Below are 16811 nucleotides of genomic sequence, written 5' to 3'. Positions count from 1 at the left end.
CCTCCCCTCTAGAAATGCGGTGTTTGCCCCTGATTTGTGTTATTATTTATGACACAGTCCTGTCGGCAGCAGGAGGACTCCTGTTACTATCGCACATACAGCAGCAGCAGTGGTGGGGATGGTGCAGCTGCAGACTTGCAGAGTCAGGTGGTTGCAGTGTCAGGAAGTGTTGCCATGGAGACCAGCAGCAGACGCCGCATAAGCCACTGACGCCGCAGCTACCGTCCCCCAGCACATAACGTCCCCCTTTCTCCCTCTGTGCTTCTGTGTGCAGCTCCGGTGCTTGCTCTGTTTCATGGACACCGCAGCCGGTGTTAGGTGCCGGGTTGTGATGGTGTAGCCGCGTCCATGCCCTGCATGCTGAACTTTAATATAAAAAAAAAGACAGAAACGTCAGCAATCTTGTGGGGGGGAAGGGGGGTACCGGTCTTTAGGAGGTGCCTGTGCACCCCTGGCACCCCCTGTGCCTATGCTAACATGTCGATCTTTTGCCTGTGTTGATTTTTGGTCAATGTTGACCTAGATCATGTCAACCTTTTTCCTGTGTCAACCTATTGCCTGTCAACCAATAGTCGTCGACCTATTGACTGTCTACCTAATCACTGTCAACTCATAGACTGGATACTGCAGTGTCCCACTGGTGGGGGGGGGGGGGGGCTGGTTGGAGCCAACATGAATATATTCCCCTATTTCTTCTTCCTTGCCCTCTGTGTGCACAACACAGTAGTGTCTCTTTAATAAGTCTTGAATGGAGCTAAACGGCCTGATTGAGACCAATTCACAGAGTTTTGAATTTGCAGCCCTTTCCTATTATCAAAAAACCGTGCATCTGACCTCTATCCCTCTGCCGTACCACTGACCTATACTGTGGCATTATTACTTCTTTCTTTTTCCAAATACTGATTCGTCTCCCTATGCAACCAAACATCTGACTTCCGTTCTCATTGCTATGTAAACATTGCTTTTCTACCTTTAAATCACTCAAAATAGTAACTCCTACTGTAAATCCCTTTCTTCCTCAGTATTAATTACAGTACCATTGATACTATATTTTTGAAGGCAAAGTTAATCTCTATCCCTGTGGATGTACATTGATAAATACAACATACTTGTAAATTGTTCGGGAAGGCCTAAAGTGATTATATGTGCCATTCATTTTGAGGGGCTTAATGATAAATCTTCCTCTTTGTTTCATTCCCACTCTGCAGCTACAGTATGTCTCTGTGTTACCCTGTGTTACTGCCTATCACTCACCTTATTTTACTTCACCTAACCACAGAATTCTTGTGGTTACAGTATCTCAGACATTTTGACGGTTACAGTTTCTTAACAAAACAAAATAAGAAAAATTGGAAAGATTTACCTCACGGGGTAAATGTAATAAGATACAGTAGGAGTTGTATTGAAGATGGGATAGGGTAGCAACCAATAAGAGTCTACTTCTTATTTATTTAGTACCTTCTAGAAGATAATAGAATCTGATTGGCTGCTAAGGGCTAAACATCCCATCTTCAATAAAAAAAATTATTAACTACAGGGAGAAAGTTTGCTCACATATGAAAGACCTCTCCTGATTGGCTGTTGTCTATTACATCGATTGAAGTCAGCATACCCAGCATTTACTTATTTAAGTTATTGCACCCACTACACAACAGTATGGGTTATGCAATTTATTGCCGTTTTAAATACAGTACTACTTTTTTATATTATTGTATGTAGTAGATCAAGGGGTCCAAGGAGGGGCCTAGAATTGCTTTGAATTTCCCTGGGGAACTTGAGGTAAGAGAGCCTAAGGGCCAGATGCACTAAGCTTCAAAAGTGATCAAATGGAGAGTGATAAACAGCCAGCCAATCAGCTCCTGCCTGTCATTTTTTGCCTGAAACAAATGCAATTTTGGAATATAATAGGTTCTATCAGTTTCACCATTTTGAGCCTCTTTTGCTTAATACTATCCAGCATTTCTACACATATATTCAACATTTAGAGGAAAATGTATAAATTAGTCTATTGTTTCTTGGTGTTATTTTGTTATAAAACCATCACAAAAGCCCTGCAAAACCATTCTTTTCAAGCCAACGCGTCTCTAATTCCTAATATACAAATAGAAACGAACAGATATGGTAACGTTTGCATAAAACATGTAAACAAGAGGTTTTTGTGAATGATGATATAGCTCTAACTGCATGAATACATTTAAATAGAAAATGTGGAATGCAGGGCCGGATTATAATGGGGGCACAAGGGGTCAGTACCCCTGGGCCCCCCTCTAGCTAGGGGCCTCCTGTGGTTGGTATTTTTTTTTTTTAGCTAAAGGTTTTGTGCATGGGAGTGGGGTAGTGCTGCAGCTTCACCTATCTGCCAATGTGACAATGATTAATGGTGCTGAGCATCGGGAGCCAAGGCACACTGACTGCACAAGTGTGCAGTGCATTACTGGGAGTTGTCTAAGTCCCATGACACTTTGCACCAGAGGGTAGAGGCTGAGACGTTTGTGCTGAGCTCTGATTGGTGGAGCTCATTACATGCTTCTCAGGCCCATGGAGAACAGCAGCAGCAGCCTAGTCATGGGAGGGATTTTAAGAGGCAGCACTGGGACTGTGAGGTCTCCTACAGAGTAGGGTGCAGAGGGACAAACACAGGCTTTTCATGTGGTATATACTGTATATCCCCTGCAGTTACCCAGTGACCAAGTTTATACTGCCTTTACTCTGTGTTTTGACAGTGTAATATTCTCCCATGCAGTTTGCGGCCAGTAATGACAAGTGCAAGGGGCCCCCCTGTCTAAAGTGCCCCGGGCCCCCCCCCCCCCCCCCCCCCGAAGGCTTAATCTGGCACTGGTGGAATGCATAGGGCAGTCTGACAATCATATGTTGATACTGTGTATGTTGATGTCAGGTCCTCGGCACCAGTAAACAGACAATGATAAAATGCATCTTAAAGTATGTTAATGGTGTAGCTAATATACAATAACTGTAAATCAGGAGCATATTAAGTGATGAGAGGGACCTTGTGCTGTCTCCAATCAGGGCTGCATCCTATCTCATTGGCAGATATGCAGTGTAGTTAGTGTCACTAATAGACTAGAGAAGCGATTTTCAACCGGTTTGCTGTGACACACTAATGTGCCACGGCAGGTTGCAAGTTGCCAGGTGTGTCTCAGCTGCTGGCTGTCTCCTTGTTGCCTGTGCCTGGGGCAGAGAAGGATGTAAATGTTCAAATATTCTTTGTAAAGTGCTGCAGAATATGCGTACGCTATATAAATAACTTGGTAATAAATAAATAGGAAATATCTCCCCCTACACAGGCGAGAAGGAACAGCCAAACTGAGCATACCATAATAGGTGGATCTCAGGTGGCTATGTGCATAGTAGACTATAACAGGATATTTCTCAGCATATTGCATATCTCCCAACATGTCCCTCTCCAGGAGGGACACAATGCTCTGTTCCTGGACTTTCCTCTTAATGTATGATTGCCATCACCTGTGTTGAGCAGGTTCATTGATAACAAAGGTGTTTTACCACAGGTGATGGTAATCATACATTATGAGGGAAATGCTGGAACAGAGCAATGCGTCCCTTCTGGAGAGGGTCATGTTGGGAGGTATGATATTGTCACCATTTGAATCACCCACAATGCGTGTTTACCTTGGGTATATATTTTCAACAGGCTTGTGTAAACCATGTATAGTATAACAACTGCAAAAAGTTTTAAAATACAAACTCTTATTTAACAATTATAAAAGGAAAGCTTTCAAATGATACATTTTTAATCATATATACAGTAGCAGGTTTCTGTTCAAGCCATATACAGTATCCTGTGTTTAACATTTTCTGTTTGTCATAAAGAGACATGTAATTGTCATGCAAATCTGATAGGCTACAAAGTTACAACTACAGTATATAGACCCACTTCACACCAACTGCACTATCCTATAACGCAGAGTGCAACCTTAACTTGTCCCATTTCATTGTTTTTCTCCCCAGCACTTGTACATTAAGAACAACAGAAGCTGAGCTCAGTTGCATAATTGGACACTATGAAGATATCATTACAGTTAAAGATTTTCACCCTTACAGCTCTTTTATCCAAATGGACAGTGATGGCTCAACTAGAAGGTATGCCATGCAATATGATTCTTACATACTATAAGTACATGGGTAAAGAACAGAGCTGAACATAGGCATAGGCAAACTAGTCAAATGCCTAGAGGCATGCAACTCATACAACTTAACCAGCAGCAGCGGGAGTGCCAGTGTGGACAGCAGAGACAGTGGGGTCAGCGGTGGACAGTAACAAAAATGACCACTTTCCCTGGAGGAGGGTTGCTGTACATGCCTAGACCCAGTAGCTCCTCCTCCCATGGGCCTTTGTATGAATGAGCTTGCACTGACTGACTCCCTGTAACCAGCCCAGGCGGCAATATCTGCAGAGTCCAGGCCAGGTGGTTGCTGGTAATTAAAAATGGCTAAACTGCAAAATGGGGGGTTGGGTTGTATTTATGTGCGGTATATGTTTTAGAGCATTACTGTATTGTATTATGGGTATAGACTAGAGACATTACAAGTCTGCAACATAACATGAAAAGGGAATTACAGTGTGGCATTATGTGTATAAGGACATTATTGTTTGGCATAATGTGTAAGCTGCATTACTCTGTGGCATTATGGAGATCATTCTGGTTGACTCGCAAAGCTGTGAAATTTGCAGCTTTGCAAACCAACCTAACACTGCACGCACAAAGTTATTATATGGAATTCTGCTGCAGAGAAGGACTTGGGGTCATCATAAATGAAAAATTGGGTAATAGTGCCCACTGCTCAAGTGCCGCAGCAAAAGCAAACCGGACACTGGCATGCATTAAAAGGGGTATGGATTCAAGGGATGCTAATGTGATAGTGCCTCTTTACAAGGCATTGGTGAGACCACACTTGGAATACTGTGTTCAGTTCTGGGCACCGCACCTTAAAAAGGACATAAATGTATTGGAACAGGTACAGAGAAGGGCGACTAAGCTAGTAAAAGGTCTTGAATCACTAGAATACAAAGATAGGTTAACCAGGCTGAGTATATTTTCACTGGAGAAACATAGGTTGAGAGGTGATATTATTAGTGCGTTCAAATACAGGATTGGGTATCATATAGAACTGGGAGATGATTTGTTCACTAACAGGCCTATGCTTAGGACACACGGGCAGGAAAAGAAATTCCGTACTGAATTGAGAAGAGGATTCTTCAACATTAGAGCAGTGAAATTCTGGAACTCATTGGGGTGATTACAGCAACTACTGTTAATGAATTTCAATAAAAACTGGATACATTTTTGGCCACTAAGGGAATCCTATAGATATGACTTACTCAAGTCAGTAGTTACAAGTTAGATAGGTTGAACTCGATGGACTAACGTATTTTTTCAGCCTTAATTACTAATGTTACTATATTACCAGTGTACCAGGCGAGGCGGCCATGTTAGGCCCACTACAAAGGTTAAAGCTGTGTTTATGGATTTTTTGAGGAGAAAATCTAATCTGAATTGCTTTATTTTTTATATAAACTATTGTTTTCATCGTTGTATGGTTTTCATTTATGCATCTGTACTGTAACTTACTTTTGCCTAGACTGCAGGTCGGCAGAGACGGCGGATATCATGTTCTTGGTAGATGAGTCTTGGAGTGTGGGAGAAGACAACTTTCAGATTGTTAAAGACTTTATTAGGAGTATGATGAGCTCATTCCAGAATACAGAGGTGCTTGGGAAGGAAGGAATGCGCTTTGGAGTTGCTGTTTATGGAGATTCTACAAGGTAACACATATTGCGCAGTCCCGTGTGCATCTGATCGGAGCCCCTAGATCACTAATACTGCACTATAGATATGTCAGACCCAGAGCCTTGGCTGGGATCACATACGATTTATTGTATAGATCCTGCCGCTCGGGAAGCTGCCAGACGGCTCAAGGGGGCCATCTGTGACTTCTCCCATAGGAGAAGTCGAAAGAATATGGGAGGGGAGTGCCTTTAGTCTCAATACACTAAACCTTTCCAATTTGAGTGATAAGACTACTAATGGGAAACCCCATCATATGATGGACAGTACATTGGTATCTAGTAGCCAGTAATGGGACAGTAAGAATTGGAAAATGTGTTTTTAGGCTTTTGTCACATTTCCCACACGTACTTAGCCCTGGAAACGGGGTGTTACCCTATAGAAACGTATGGGCTTATTTACACATCCATGCTGTCGGCATGCCCCACAGCCGCCGTGTCCTTTTGCACATGCACAGATGGACTCCCAGGTCATAAACCTGGAAGTTCAGGTGCCGGCAATCATCGCAAAGGGCTTTTATCAGGGGAGCTTTGCGTTACTAAGCACATAACGATTAGTATCAGCGCAATGTGTGGCAGGATGTACCGTGTGGCAGAGGTTGGAACATCCCTCCATAATCTCTTGCCAGTTTGGGATTTTGTATTATTTTTAATTAAACAGTGTATTAAAATTTTAACTGTATCAGATTAACAATGGGGCAGTTTCACTACAGTGCCAGGCCTCCACATATAAACAGACATCATACTTTTGACATCAGTAACCTGGCAGGCCAAATGGTTAACCATAATTCAGAAGTAATAAAATTGTATTTCTATTTTCCACATTTTTCTAATTTTTCATATTAAGGGAAGCGCTGGGCCTGATAATGTAGGCGGTGTGCATCCATGATACTCAAACTTGGTTCTCAGGACCCCAACTAATTTATGTTTTCCAGGCAACCAGTGGATGTCTAAAATATGACAGTTGGTGACATACTGTACTGTACCTGTGCACCTGCTGGGTGACCTGGAAAACATGGCCATTATTGGGGTCCTGAACATTAGTGAATATGCTCACCTGGCACTGGCCACATCGACACGGCACTGGCAAACACCTCTTTTGGCTTCTCACACTAGGCCCTTGTTCTTTATCAACACCAGGCCCAGCACCTGGCCATTGATCTAGCCTTGTCAGCAGGATAGCAATAGCTACCATAGACCAAACGGTGGCTTGGAGGCACGGAACCTCTGTTATGCAGAATCAATGTGGTCTGGTTGCCGCCTAGGTGGAGAAGGATGCTAAAGTACCTACCAGACCGCTACCAACTGTCATGGAAACAGAGCCTGTACACTTTTAACCAGAAGTATCGGGATTCCTGGAATGCTGACTCTACTGGTGAACATGAAACCCCTGGCAACAAGCATAAAACCCCTGGCAACAAGCATGAAACCCCTAGCATTAAACACATGGCAGCGAGCATGAAAACCCTGACAACAAGTATGAAACCCTGAGTATGGAACCCCTGACACCGAGCATGAAAAGAATGAAACTCCTGGCATGGAGCCTGCAGCCCCCCTCCCAACACATTTTTGGCAGGGGGGCACAAGCATGCAGACAAATATTGCAACTCTCACCAACACTGTTCCTGTTACACCACTGGGCCTTGCTGTATCTTGAGATTTACTAGGCATCAATATTTGAGCTTTGTTCTGAGGTATCAGATACCATTGTAGAGATTTTTTGTTATTTCTTGATATTTGTAATGATTTTTCTGATTATTGCAGGATGAGCATTGAATTGTCAGATTATGAAACCATTCAAGATGTACTACTGGCTCTCCAAAACATTGAATATAAAGGAGGTAACACTAAGACTGGAGAAGCCCTTGCTTTTCTGGCTGACAGAGTATTTAATCCCTCTATTTCCAGAGAAGATGTTCCAAAGGTAACTAAGTATTGTGTAAAAGCTCCCTGTATGTTGTGTATCTGACATTGTCAAACTTTCCATTAACATTTTCCATATTCTAGCTTTTATCCTATTGTCATCTGCATTCGTTTATTTCCCAATGAAAAACATGAGTTTTATATTTATTTTATTGATAATACTCTGCTTCACAGAATTAGTTAGCTATTTGTGGAGAGCTTTAAGCAGCGATTTAGTATTAGGTTTGCAATCTGTATGCATCTTTTGAAGTCTAAAAATTCTAAATACTTCCAATGTGCTGTGGTATGCAAACCTTTTGTCCATTTGCAAACCAAATGTGCTATGTGAGTGAACCAGAAGCAGGCCCAATATATAGTTAGACAGTCAATAGGTCACATCAAAAGGTCAGCATTCAATAGGTTGATGTATGGGCAGTACGGAGAGTATAATTGTTAGCATTACTGCCTCACAGCACTGAGGTCATGGGTTCGATAACCGCCATGGACCTAACTGTGCAGAGTTTGTATATTCTCCCCGCGCTTGCGTGGGTTTCCTCCAGGTACTCCGGTTTCCTCCCACAATCCAAAAATATACTGGTAAGTTAATTGGCTCCCAACAAAATTAACCCTACAATGTCTGTGTGTGCGTGTACATGTGGTAGGGAATATAGAGTGTAAGCTCCTCTGGGGCAGGGACTGATGTGAATGTTCAAATATTCTCTGCACAGCACTGCGTAATATGTATGCGCTATATAAGAAACTTAATAAATAAAATAAATAATATAGAAAAAGATCAATATAAGTAAAAGGTCGACATGTCGATGGTCAACATGTGAAAAGGTCAACATGAATGTTTCATGATTTTTTGGACTCTTTTTTTACTTTTTTTTGTCCAGTTCTGACAGCCAAGGTACTGTAGATCATTTAAATGTTTTACCTGTTTGTAACGGTTTTTCCTTAATAACAGATATTGGGTAAGCCAAAGGGCCACTTAATATATTGCTTATGCTGTATGCTTCCTATTTGTAAAAATGGGATTGTGGTTTTGTGACCACACCTAAGGTACACAAGGAGGACCTGTTGTGAGAGGGTCCTGGTTGTGCGGACAAGGCTTCGGACCTTATTCTGGTCCACACACAACGCGATGCGTGTGGATGTAACGCTGCCCATATGGCCACCTGCCCTCCCCTCGCTTGCCGAGCTCCCCGCATGAATGCTAATGGATGTTCAGCATAAACATCCATTCACTTGGGTGCGATTGTGTGTGTCTTTTTCAACACGATAGACTGCCACCAACCAAAGTACTGTTCGGACCTAGTCCACGCCAGCGCTGGTTCCACCGACACACAAAATTATTAATATTACGATAAAATTCTTCAGAGACTTGAGTTGGATAACAACAGACACTAAAACGAAATTACGATTTTTTTTATTTAAGTTAAAACACTACAAGGCTTATGTTACAGAAAATATGGGTTACAAGATATATCACTAACAGTTAAAGTCACAAGTAAAAACAATTTCAAATAGAATAAAATAGGGAAATAAAAACCCACCAATGCAATTATGGAGAGAAGACAGTGGGATGGTGTAGAAGGGGGATGTAGACAGTGCGCAAGTGTGCTGCATCCAACTGAGGATAAAGAGGATTAAGACTTTCAGACAAATAAAGGCCATTTTCACCAACACTGTTCTGCACCTGCAAATACACCACACACACACCGATGTTACCTAACCACTCACTTCTCGTGCAGGGCATGTCTTGGCATATGACTGTGATCTCATACCCATAAAACTTGGCATAGCACCAGCACTGTGCAGACATTCTGCATGGCCAAGGAGGCATTCAGTGTTCCTTGTATCTGCATTGCAGTCACTGGCGTAACTAAGCCACCGCAGCCCCCGCCGTGGCGGGGAGGCGCAGAGTAACTATGGGCGCCGGGGGGGCTGCGGTGCTATAGTTACCCGCTGCGCTGCTGCCCGGCCGCATCTTCGGTCACTGTCCCGTCACTCGCTCCCGGCGCCGGCTCCTGCTGATAATGAAAAGTGACACTTAGAAAATGGCTGCCCCCGTATTGCAGACAGTTTTGGCAGCCATTTTCTAAGAGTCACTTTTCATTATCAGCAGGAGCCGGCGCCGGGAGCGAGTGACGGGACAGTGACCACAGACAGATGCGGCCGGGCAGCAGCGCAGCGGAGACTGGAGCAGCGGGAGACTGGACGGGACAGTGACCGCAGATGCGGCTCTGTCAGGTATGGAGGCGGGGGCGCCGAAATTTTTTTGGCGGGGGGGCGCAAATTATATAGTTACGCCACTGATTGCAGTTGTGACAGAGTATGCAGTTGCTGAGATTGTTGCAATGGCTTTGGTGGACATCTCTGTTTACTTATGGGTGGTTACTACACTTGTGATGCCTTGCAGATTTGTCACCGAAAAAGGATTTCGGTACTTGTGTATTTTGGCGGCGCCCGATTTCAGCATCGTACGATGAACGTATCGCATCGCATGCCATGTACCCGATGGCATGCGATGCGACGCGATTTTGACCCTCTATACGATGAAAAATCGTATAAGCACCCTAATGGGTGCTTACAATGGTAAATGCACCCCCACGCCACCCCCCCACTATAAACGTGAACCCGAAGCGTGGCGAGCGCAGCGAGCCCGCGAGGGGCGGCGGTACGCGTCCTACGACCTTTTCATACCCCCACTATCCACGTCGGCATGGAGTTGAGAATAGATTAGTGTGGCGAGCGCAGCAAGCCACCGAGCCCGAAGCGTGGCGAGCGCAGCGAGCCCCGCGAGGGGACGCGGATACCTTCACAGGTAAACGCGTCCCTTCGCGGGCTTCACAGGTATCCGCGTCCGCTCGCCACGCTTCGGGCTAATCTATTCTCAACTCCACGCCGACGTGGATAGTGGGGGTATGAAAAGGTCGTAGGACGCGTACCGCCGCCGCTCGCCACGCTTCGGGTTCACGTTTATAGTGGGGGGTGCTGTGGGGGTGCATTTAACATTGTAAGCACCCATTAGGGTGCTTAATATTGTATAAGCACCCATTAGGGTGCTTATACAATGTTTAATCACATCGCATCGTATGGCATTGTATGCCATGTACAATGGCATACAATTTGAATGCCATCGTACACTAACCAACGAAATCGCGTTGCATCGCATACCATCGCATGCGTAATGGTATGCGATACGATGGGCGCCGCTAAAATACACAAGTACCAGGATTTCTGCTGAGTCTGCATCTGAATCAGGCCCGCAATGCTCCAATTGAGCAGCAAGCCATGATTGGTGCTCTTTTCGAAATGGCTCATTTTCAATTGGTCTTTCTGACTGGTGGAGCAGAATCCCTTTGGATTCATGCCCACTAGGGTCAGAATGAGGCCGTGATAGGTGCAGTTGCTCTACAGTTTCAAATCTGTTTTTGATTCTCACAAGGGTTAATTTAGTTCCAAGAAAACCTACGATTTGAGCAAACCACACTTCAGCATATTTCCCCAGAGATTTCAAAGTAAAATGGAGTTCTTATCCTTTCAGGTTATATATTATAGCTTTCCCATGATCTTTTGTTTAATTCTTTTGTGTCTCAATTTCTTTCCTAAACAGATTGTTTTACTACTAACAGATGGTAAATCTGGGGACTTGGTAGAAGAGAAAGCCCAACAATTGCAAGATCGAGGTGTTACTATATTTGCTATAGGTTGGTAAGGTTTTTTTTTATAGAAAAATTCACCTTATATAATATTAAGGTATAGAAACCTTCATAAAAAAAGATATTAGAACATACAGTATGTTTCTACAGTGGCAGATGATATGTAATCTGTATATATAATCCCCATTCTTATACACATTTACTGCTACATGGGTCGTCAGAGGTTAGATGCCTACCATGTTTATAGACCGCACATTTAATGCAGTCTTCACGAATTTATCAAGCTCCATTAAGCATGTTTTCCTGGACTTGATCCATATAGTTAACATAATAATGAGATAATATTATTCATTGTAACCTAAAGGCTACAGTATCACCAGAGAGATCTTTGGATCCCGCCTCCGCAGCCTGGAGTGTGCACATGCTCAGTACTATTTACTTATTAACAGTTTCTTATATAGCGCACACATATTATGCAGCACTTTACAGGGCATAGTTATGAGCAAAAATACATAACAAATTACAGTATAAGACAGTTTAGTACAAGTACATGGTTAATATGGATAGTTGCACCAGGGGACAGGACACTGAAGCAATCATCAGGGTGGCAGAGGTTTATATATTCTAAGAAAGGCACATGAGGAGAGAGGGCCCTGCTCATGAGAGCTTACATTCTAAAAGGAGAGGGTTAGACAGACAGGGGTGACACAGAAGGGGAAGAAGTGAGCATAAACAGGTTAGGATGAGAGATGGTCAGGTTTTATGCAGGAGGGTGGGAAGAGGTCAGCTTAGTCTTTGATATTTTAAGTCTAAAAAAGCGCTGGGTCATTCAAGAGTAGATTGCAGAGAGAGAGAGAGAGTTGGAGATATGAGTGAGGATAGAGGGAGAGAGATCAGGAAAGGAGCGGTAGATTTTAGTATTATCACCGTAGAGGTGATTGTGAAAGTTAAGTGAGCAAATAAGCTCACCCAGAGAGGACGTATAGAGATAGAGAAGAAGAGGGCCAAGAATAAAATGTTCCATTGACCTTCTATCAATGGAAGAGCAGGAGTGGTGAAGTCATTAGAGGTACAGCTGTGCATTTTCAAAACAGCCAGTGCATATACTAGCATAAAGAGTGATATTCAAAGTTTTAGCAGTTGTAGAAATGGTGATATCACGGATGAATAGCCAGATTAAGCAGCCAGGAGTAGTATGTAGTGAGTATGAAGTGAGCTCACTCAAAGCAGTCACTTGGTTATTTGAGTTGCTGTTGTTTTGTGTCTTTTTGAGTGACTTTGATACAAAGATGTCAAGTTGTCAAGTTGTACTACAAACACTTCCATCACCATGGCAATAACCAAGTTGTGATGGTACTTTTAACGGGAGGAAAGTCATTGCAGGGACAGTCTCCTATTACAGGCATTGTCCCATAATTACTTTAATCTACTATATCAGCAAATAATGTGGGAAATGCAGCCATTATTAGGCGTCATTGGCTGATAATCATTATGAGACTTAATGTGCTCAGGGCATTTGGCGTAATTAGCTCTGACATTCAATATGTAATCAGAATGACCTTACAGTATCAGTTGTGACCAACAATGCCTTTCATCATTCATGATGACGTCATCAGAGCATGGTTTGTATCTTTGATTACCAACCAAATACATGTTTACAACTTTTTATATATGTGTTTTGCAGGCATAAAGAATGCAGACAGAAGTGAACTGATAAAAATTGCTTCTGACCCTAGTGAAGAACATGTCATTATTGTGAATGATTATTGGTCGTTATTTGATATACTGTCCAGGATCTCCAGAAGGGTTTGCTTCACAGCTTCGGAGGCCCCAAGACCAATCATACAGATTGTGCAAAGTGAGTTGGCTGAGCCGGGATAGTTCTCCTGACAAGTGAGCTAGGTCTTTAGCCAATAAAATTACAATTGAAAGTCTCAACATGATTGCTGGGACATTCATATTAATGTGTCTGCCTGAAGAGTTGGCATGATGCAGGACCCTTAGTAAATTCAGTATGGAAATGAAAAAAAAAAAGGGAACTATCTTGGAAGACATTTTCTTTTTGATTTATCAGCCTAATTCAGAGATGATGCAAGAGCGCGATCAGTACTGATCTGAGAAGTTATGTTAATGTAGCTAATCCCGACTACTCACCAGCATTTTAAACACTTGTGTGTAGTCTACAGCTTCCCCCTCTCTGCGACCAGAGCCGCAGCAGCATCATGGCACTTCTGCACTGTGGCTCCAACTCTAGCACAGTAATAAGGAATTATACATCTGCAGCTGAAATGGTCCAGAGTCGGACTCGTGCTAAATCATGCTCTAATTTATAGACATAAAAACACTTCTGAGCAACTACAATAAGGGGTTTGCATAAATATCTTAGCAAGGAACCTTTAACATACTGCAACTAAAAATACCATGATAAGCCTGTTTATGTTAGAGCGTTTTTATTTGGTTGCCTTTGACACATTTTATGTTTCTTTTAGCTGAAAAAATTATTGGCCCTAGAGATCTAATTGTGAGTGAGCAGAGTTACAATTCCATGCGTGTCACTTGGAGCCCAGCCACGGGTGACATTATAGGGTATCAAGTTGTTCTGAATTCTATCGCAGCTTCTGGTCGTCTTAATACAAATGATCAGAGACAGGTAAGTAGTGAAAATAACCATCTTTGGTACACTGCATAGGTCACTGCTGGGGGGGGGGGTGTTTGCAATTTGTGGGGGTACACATTACAGAAATAGCACATGGTGGGGTGGACCTGCACGTGGGGTGGGGGTATGTATTAAATAAAAATGATTAAAACACCTTTGTAAGGGACTCATGAAGGGGGAAAATGTAGGAATCCTTATTTTCATACAGTCATAAACGTCCTGCAGTACAGGTGGTTGTGAGAAAGTGGCGAGAACATTCAAATATGCAGGAAGTGTTGTTACTAGCTACATGCTCACCATGAGGGGTAGGCCTGGGGGCAGTCGTAGGGGTGGTGGGAACATACAAATGTGGAACATAAATGTTTGAATGCTTACCTAAATATCTTTTTGCAGCTATACTAAGTTGGTGTTTCAACGTCCGTTAAATTAATCTTCCAGGTTCAGAGGAATCTACAGATTTTGTCCTGATCCTGTGAAAAAAATGATTTACCTTTTTTTGTGTTAATCTATTGGAGATGTAATAAATTAATAATACAATTATTATTAATTGTACTAGTTATTAATCTTAACATTTGAATATGTATTGAGCGCTCTGGCACTCACCTGCTCTGGGGGGTCCGGGTATTGCGGCAGACCTGCCGCTCCATACCAGGGGAGGGGGGGGGCGGTGCCAGGGTGTTGGGTCCCGGGGTGCCTGGTATTTGGTTGCTCCACACGGGGGGGGGGGCGGGTATTGTGGCGGCAGGCCAGACGCTCCACACAGGGGGGGTACCGGGATGCCCCCGCTTCCTTCCACTGGGGGGGGGGTGGTCAGGGGTGGGGGGTGACGGGGGATGCGGCCAGTGCTGCTATGTAACTCCAGGGGTGGGGAGGGGAACGGGTCCACGTAGGGGGAGTTGCGGACGCTGCCGCCACTCACCTCCATCCAGGGTTGGGGACCTGCTCCAAATTGCCGTCCTCCAGTGGCCGGCACCCTAGGCAAATGCCTACGGCTGCCTAGTGGTGGCGCTGGCCCTGCACTCACCAGAACTACATACTAAATGGTCAATCTCTCTGTGTTTGTTTTGTCAGATCATGTTGGACCGTGACAAGCAGACGTTGTTGGTGACGGATTTGAAACCAACCACAGAGTATTTATTCACAGTGCTGGCCATCTACTCACATGTCATTGGGGATTCAGTAACAGTCAGAGGGAAAACAAGTAGGATTTTTACATTCTGATTTTGTCATCAAGCATTGTGCTCTATCTACTGTAGTGAATATTACTTTATAATTAACATACAGACTTTTTTCAAAATTGTCATTAAAATTATAATTAAAACTATTTTCACTTAAGTTTCTGTTTCCTAGCAATCAAAAATATTTATGATGCTCTTAAATGGATCAGTGAAACAATGAAAATGTGATAAATCATACGCATTAAGCTGCCCGCTAAGCAGCAAATGACCTCTGCATTGTTGTCTGAAGCCAAATAGGATCAAACGTAAAGGAAATATCCAGTGGTTAATATCCATTTTGGGATGGTGTTTCTTAATATCCATCGGCTTTCACAATACTATGTTCTTCTAACCGCGCAATAGGAAGAACAACAGAACTGTAACAGTACTGAGGCTTAGGATCGACGGCCACGGAAAAATATATTCACTGAACACTAGTTTTAGAGACATATTTGTTAAACTGAAATTTCATTGAAATAAGCCTAAAATAGCCATTTCCAGGGGATCGCCTCAAAATGTAAAGATCCCCAGAATTGAAGATAACTCCAATATCTGCCACAGCTTCTCCATTCCAAGAATCTAAAGGGCTGCTATGTAATCACATTCCTGGGTTTGGCCTCTTCTGCTAATGCAATCTAATGATAACGTTAGCCTGTAGCAGCCTATGAGCTACTGCTATGTTATTTTTACCTCTCCATTGTCACTTGCTTATACATGTGCAGACCAAAATCCACACATGCATATTACGCACACTGATGTCAAACCTGGACGCAGAGTGATAGCTGGGCTCTTACCAAACAAAAACTTCATTCTAAAAAATGTTTGTTAAAATTTTTCACATTGCGAATTTAGAAACAAATATTTAAGGACCCCATTTTTCATATTATAAATAAGACCCTTAGTTTCTTTTTGCCAGGGAAGTAATGTAAATATGAGAACGTTCCCAAATTAAGCCATATTTGTTCCTTCTGAAGCAGTAGATTTTTACTGAAATAATGACTCACCAGCTAGGTTGGACTGTCCTACAATGGTACAGGAGAAATCTCATTGTGCTTTACTGCCTGAAGACTGTCTACAGTCAGGATTCAGACTGTGCACTTAAAATGTACACTGTTACTCTGTTGGAGGATAAGCTAACTGGTGGAGTAAGACCACTGAGGAACATGGATGCAAAAAGTGGGCGGTCATGACAAAACTCTTGTTAGCATAATAAACACAGTTTCCGCCAGCATTTGGAAAGGCATTGTAGTTCTGCATTCAGTCACTCTATCTAGGTTCTTATCACTGGGATTACTTAATTGTACAGAAAGTTGGTGATTTTATGGCTTTAGACGTGTTCTTGGTACAAAAAAAAAATATTCATATTTGTTTTATAAATGCAAAATATTGAACACTAAGAATAATTTCTTAATTTCTATGAAAGCTCCGGTGCCTTCTGTAACAAATTTCCGTGTCACAGAAGAAGGACTTTTTGGTTTGAAGGTGGCTTGGACTCCCCCTTTAGGAAAATTGGATGGATTCAAGATATATATCCCAAGATGTAAGTA

General features: G+C 42.8%; 1 protein-coding gene across 1 annotated transcript in view; it reads left to right on the top strand.

Moving 5' to 3' along the window:
• The first annotated feature begins 4040 nt into the window (after positions 1 to 4040).
• LOC146073004 (uncharacterized) overlaps positions 4041 to 16811 on the top strand; it is a 248677-nt gene continuing 235906 nt past the window's right edge. The window contains exons 1-8 of the mRNA XM_083180177.1: positions 4041 to 4119; positions 5620 to 5803; positions 7589 to 7748; positions 11346 to 11439; positions 13076 to 13249; positions 13881 to 14041; positions 15119 to 15248; positions 16688 to 16804. Of these exons, the coding sequence (XP_083036303.1) occupies positions 4041 to 4119; positions 5620 to 5803; positions 7589 to 7748; positions 11346 to 11439; positions 13076 to 13249; positions 13881 to 14041; positions 15119 to 15248; positions 16688 to 16804 (1099 nt within the window). The remainder of the gene's footprint in view (positions 4120 to 5619; positions 5804 to 7588; positions 7749 to 11345; positions 11440 to 13075; positions 13250 to 13880; positions 14042 to 15118; positions 15249 to 16687; positions 16805 to 16811) is intronic.

This window comes from Crinia signifera, chromosome 4 (assembly GCF_055691185.1).
Source record: "Crinia signifera chromosome 4, ASM5569118v1, whole genome shotgun sequence".
Classification (NCBI taxonomy): domain Eukaryota; kingdom Metazoa; phylum Chordata; class Amphibia; order Anura; family Myobatrachidae; genus Crinia; species Crinia signifera.
This window is presented reverse-complemented; position numbering and strand designations above follow the sequence as displayed.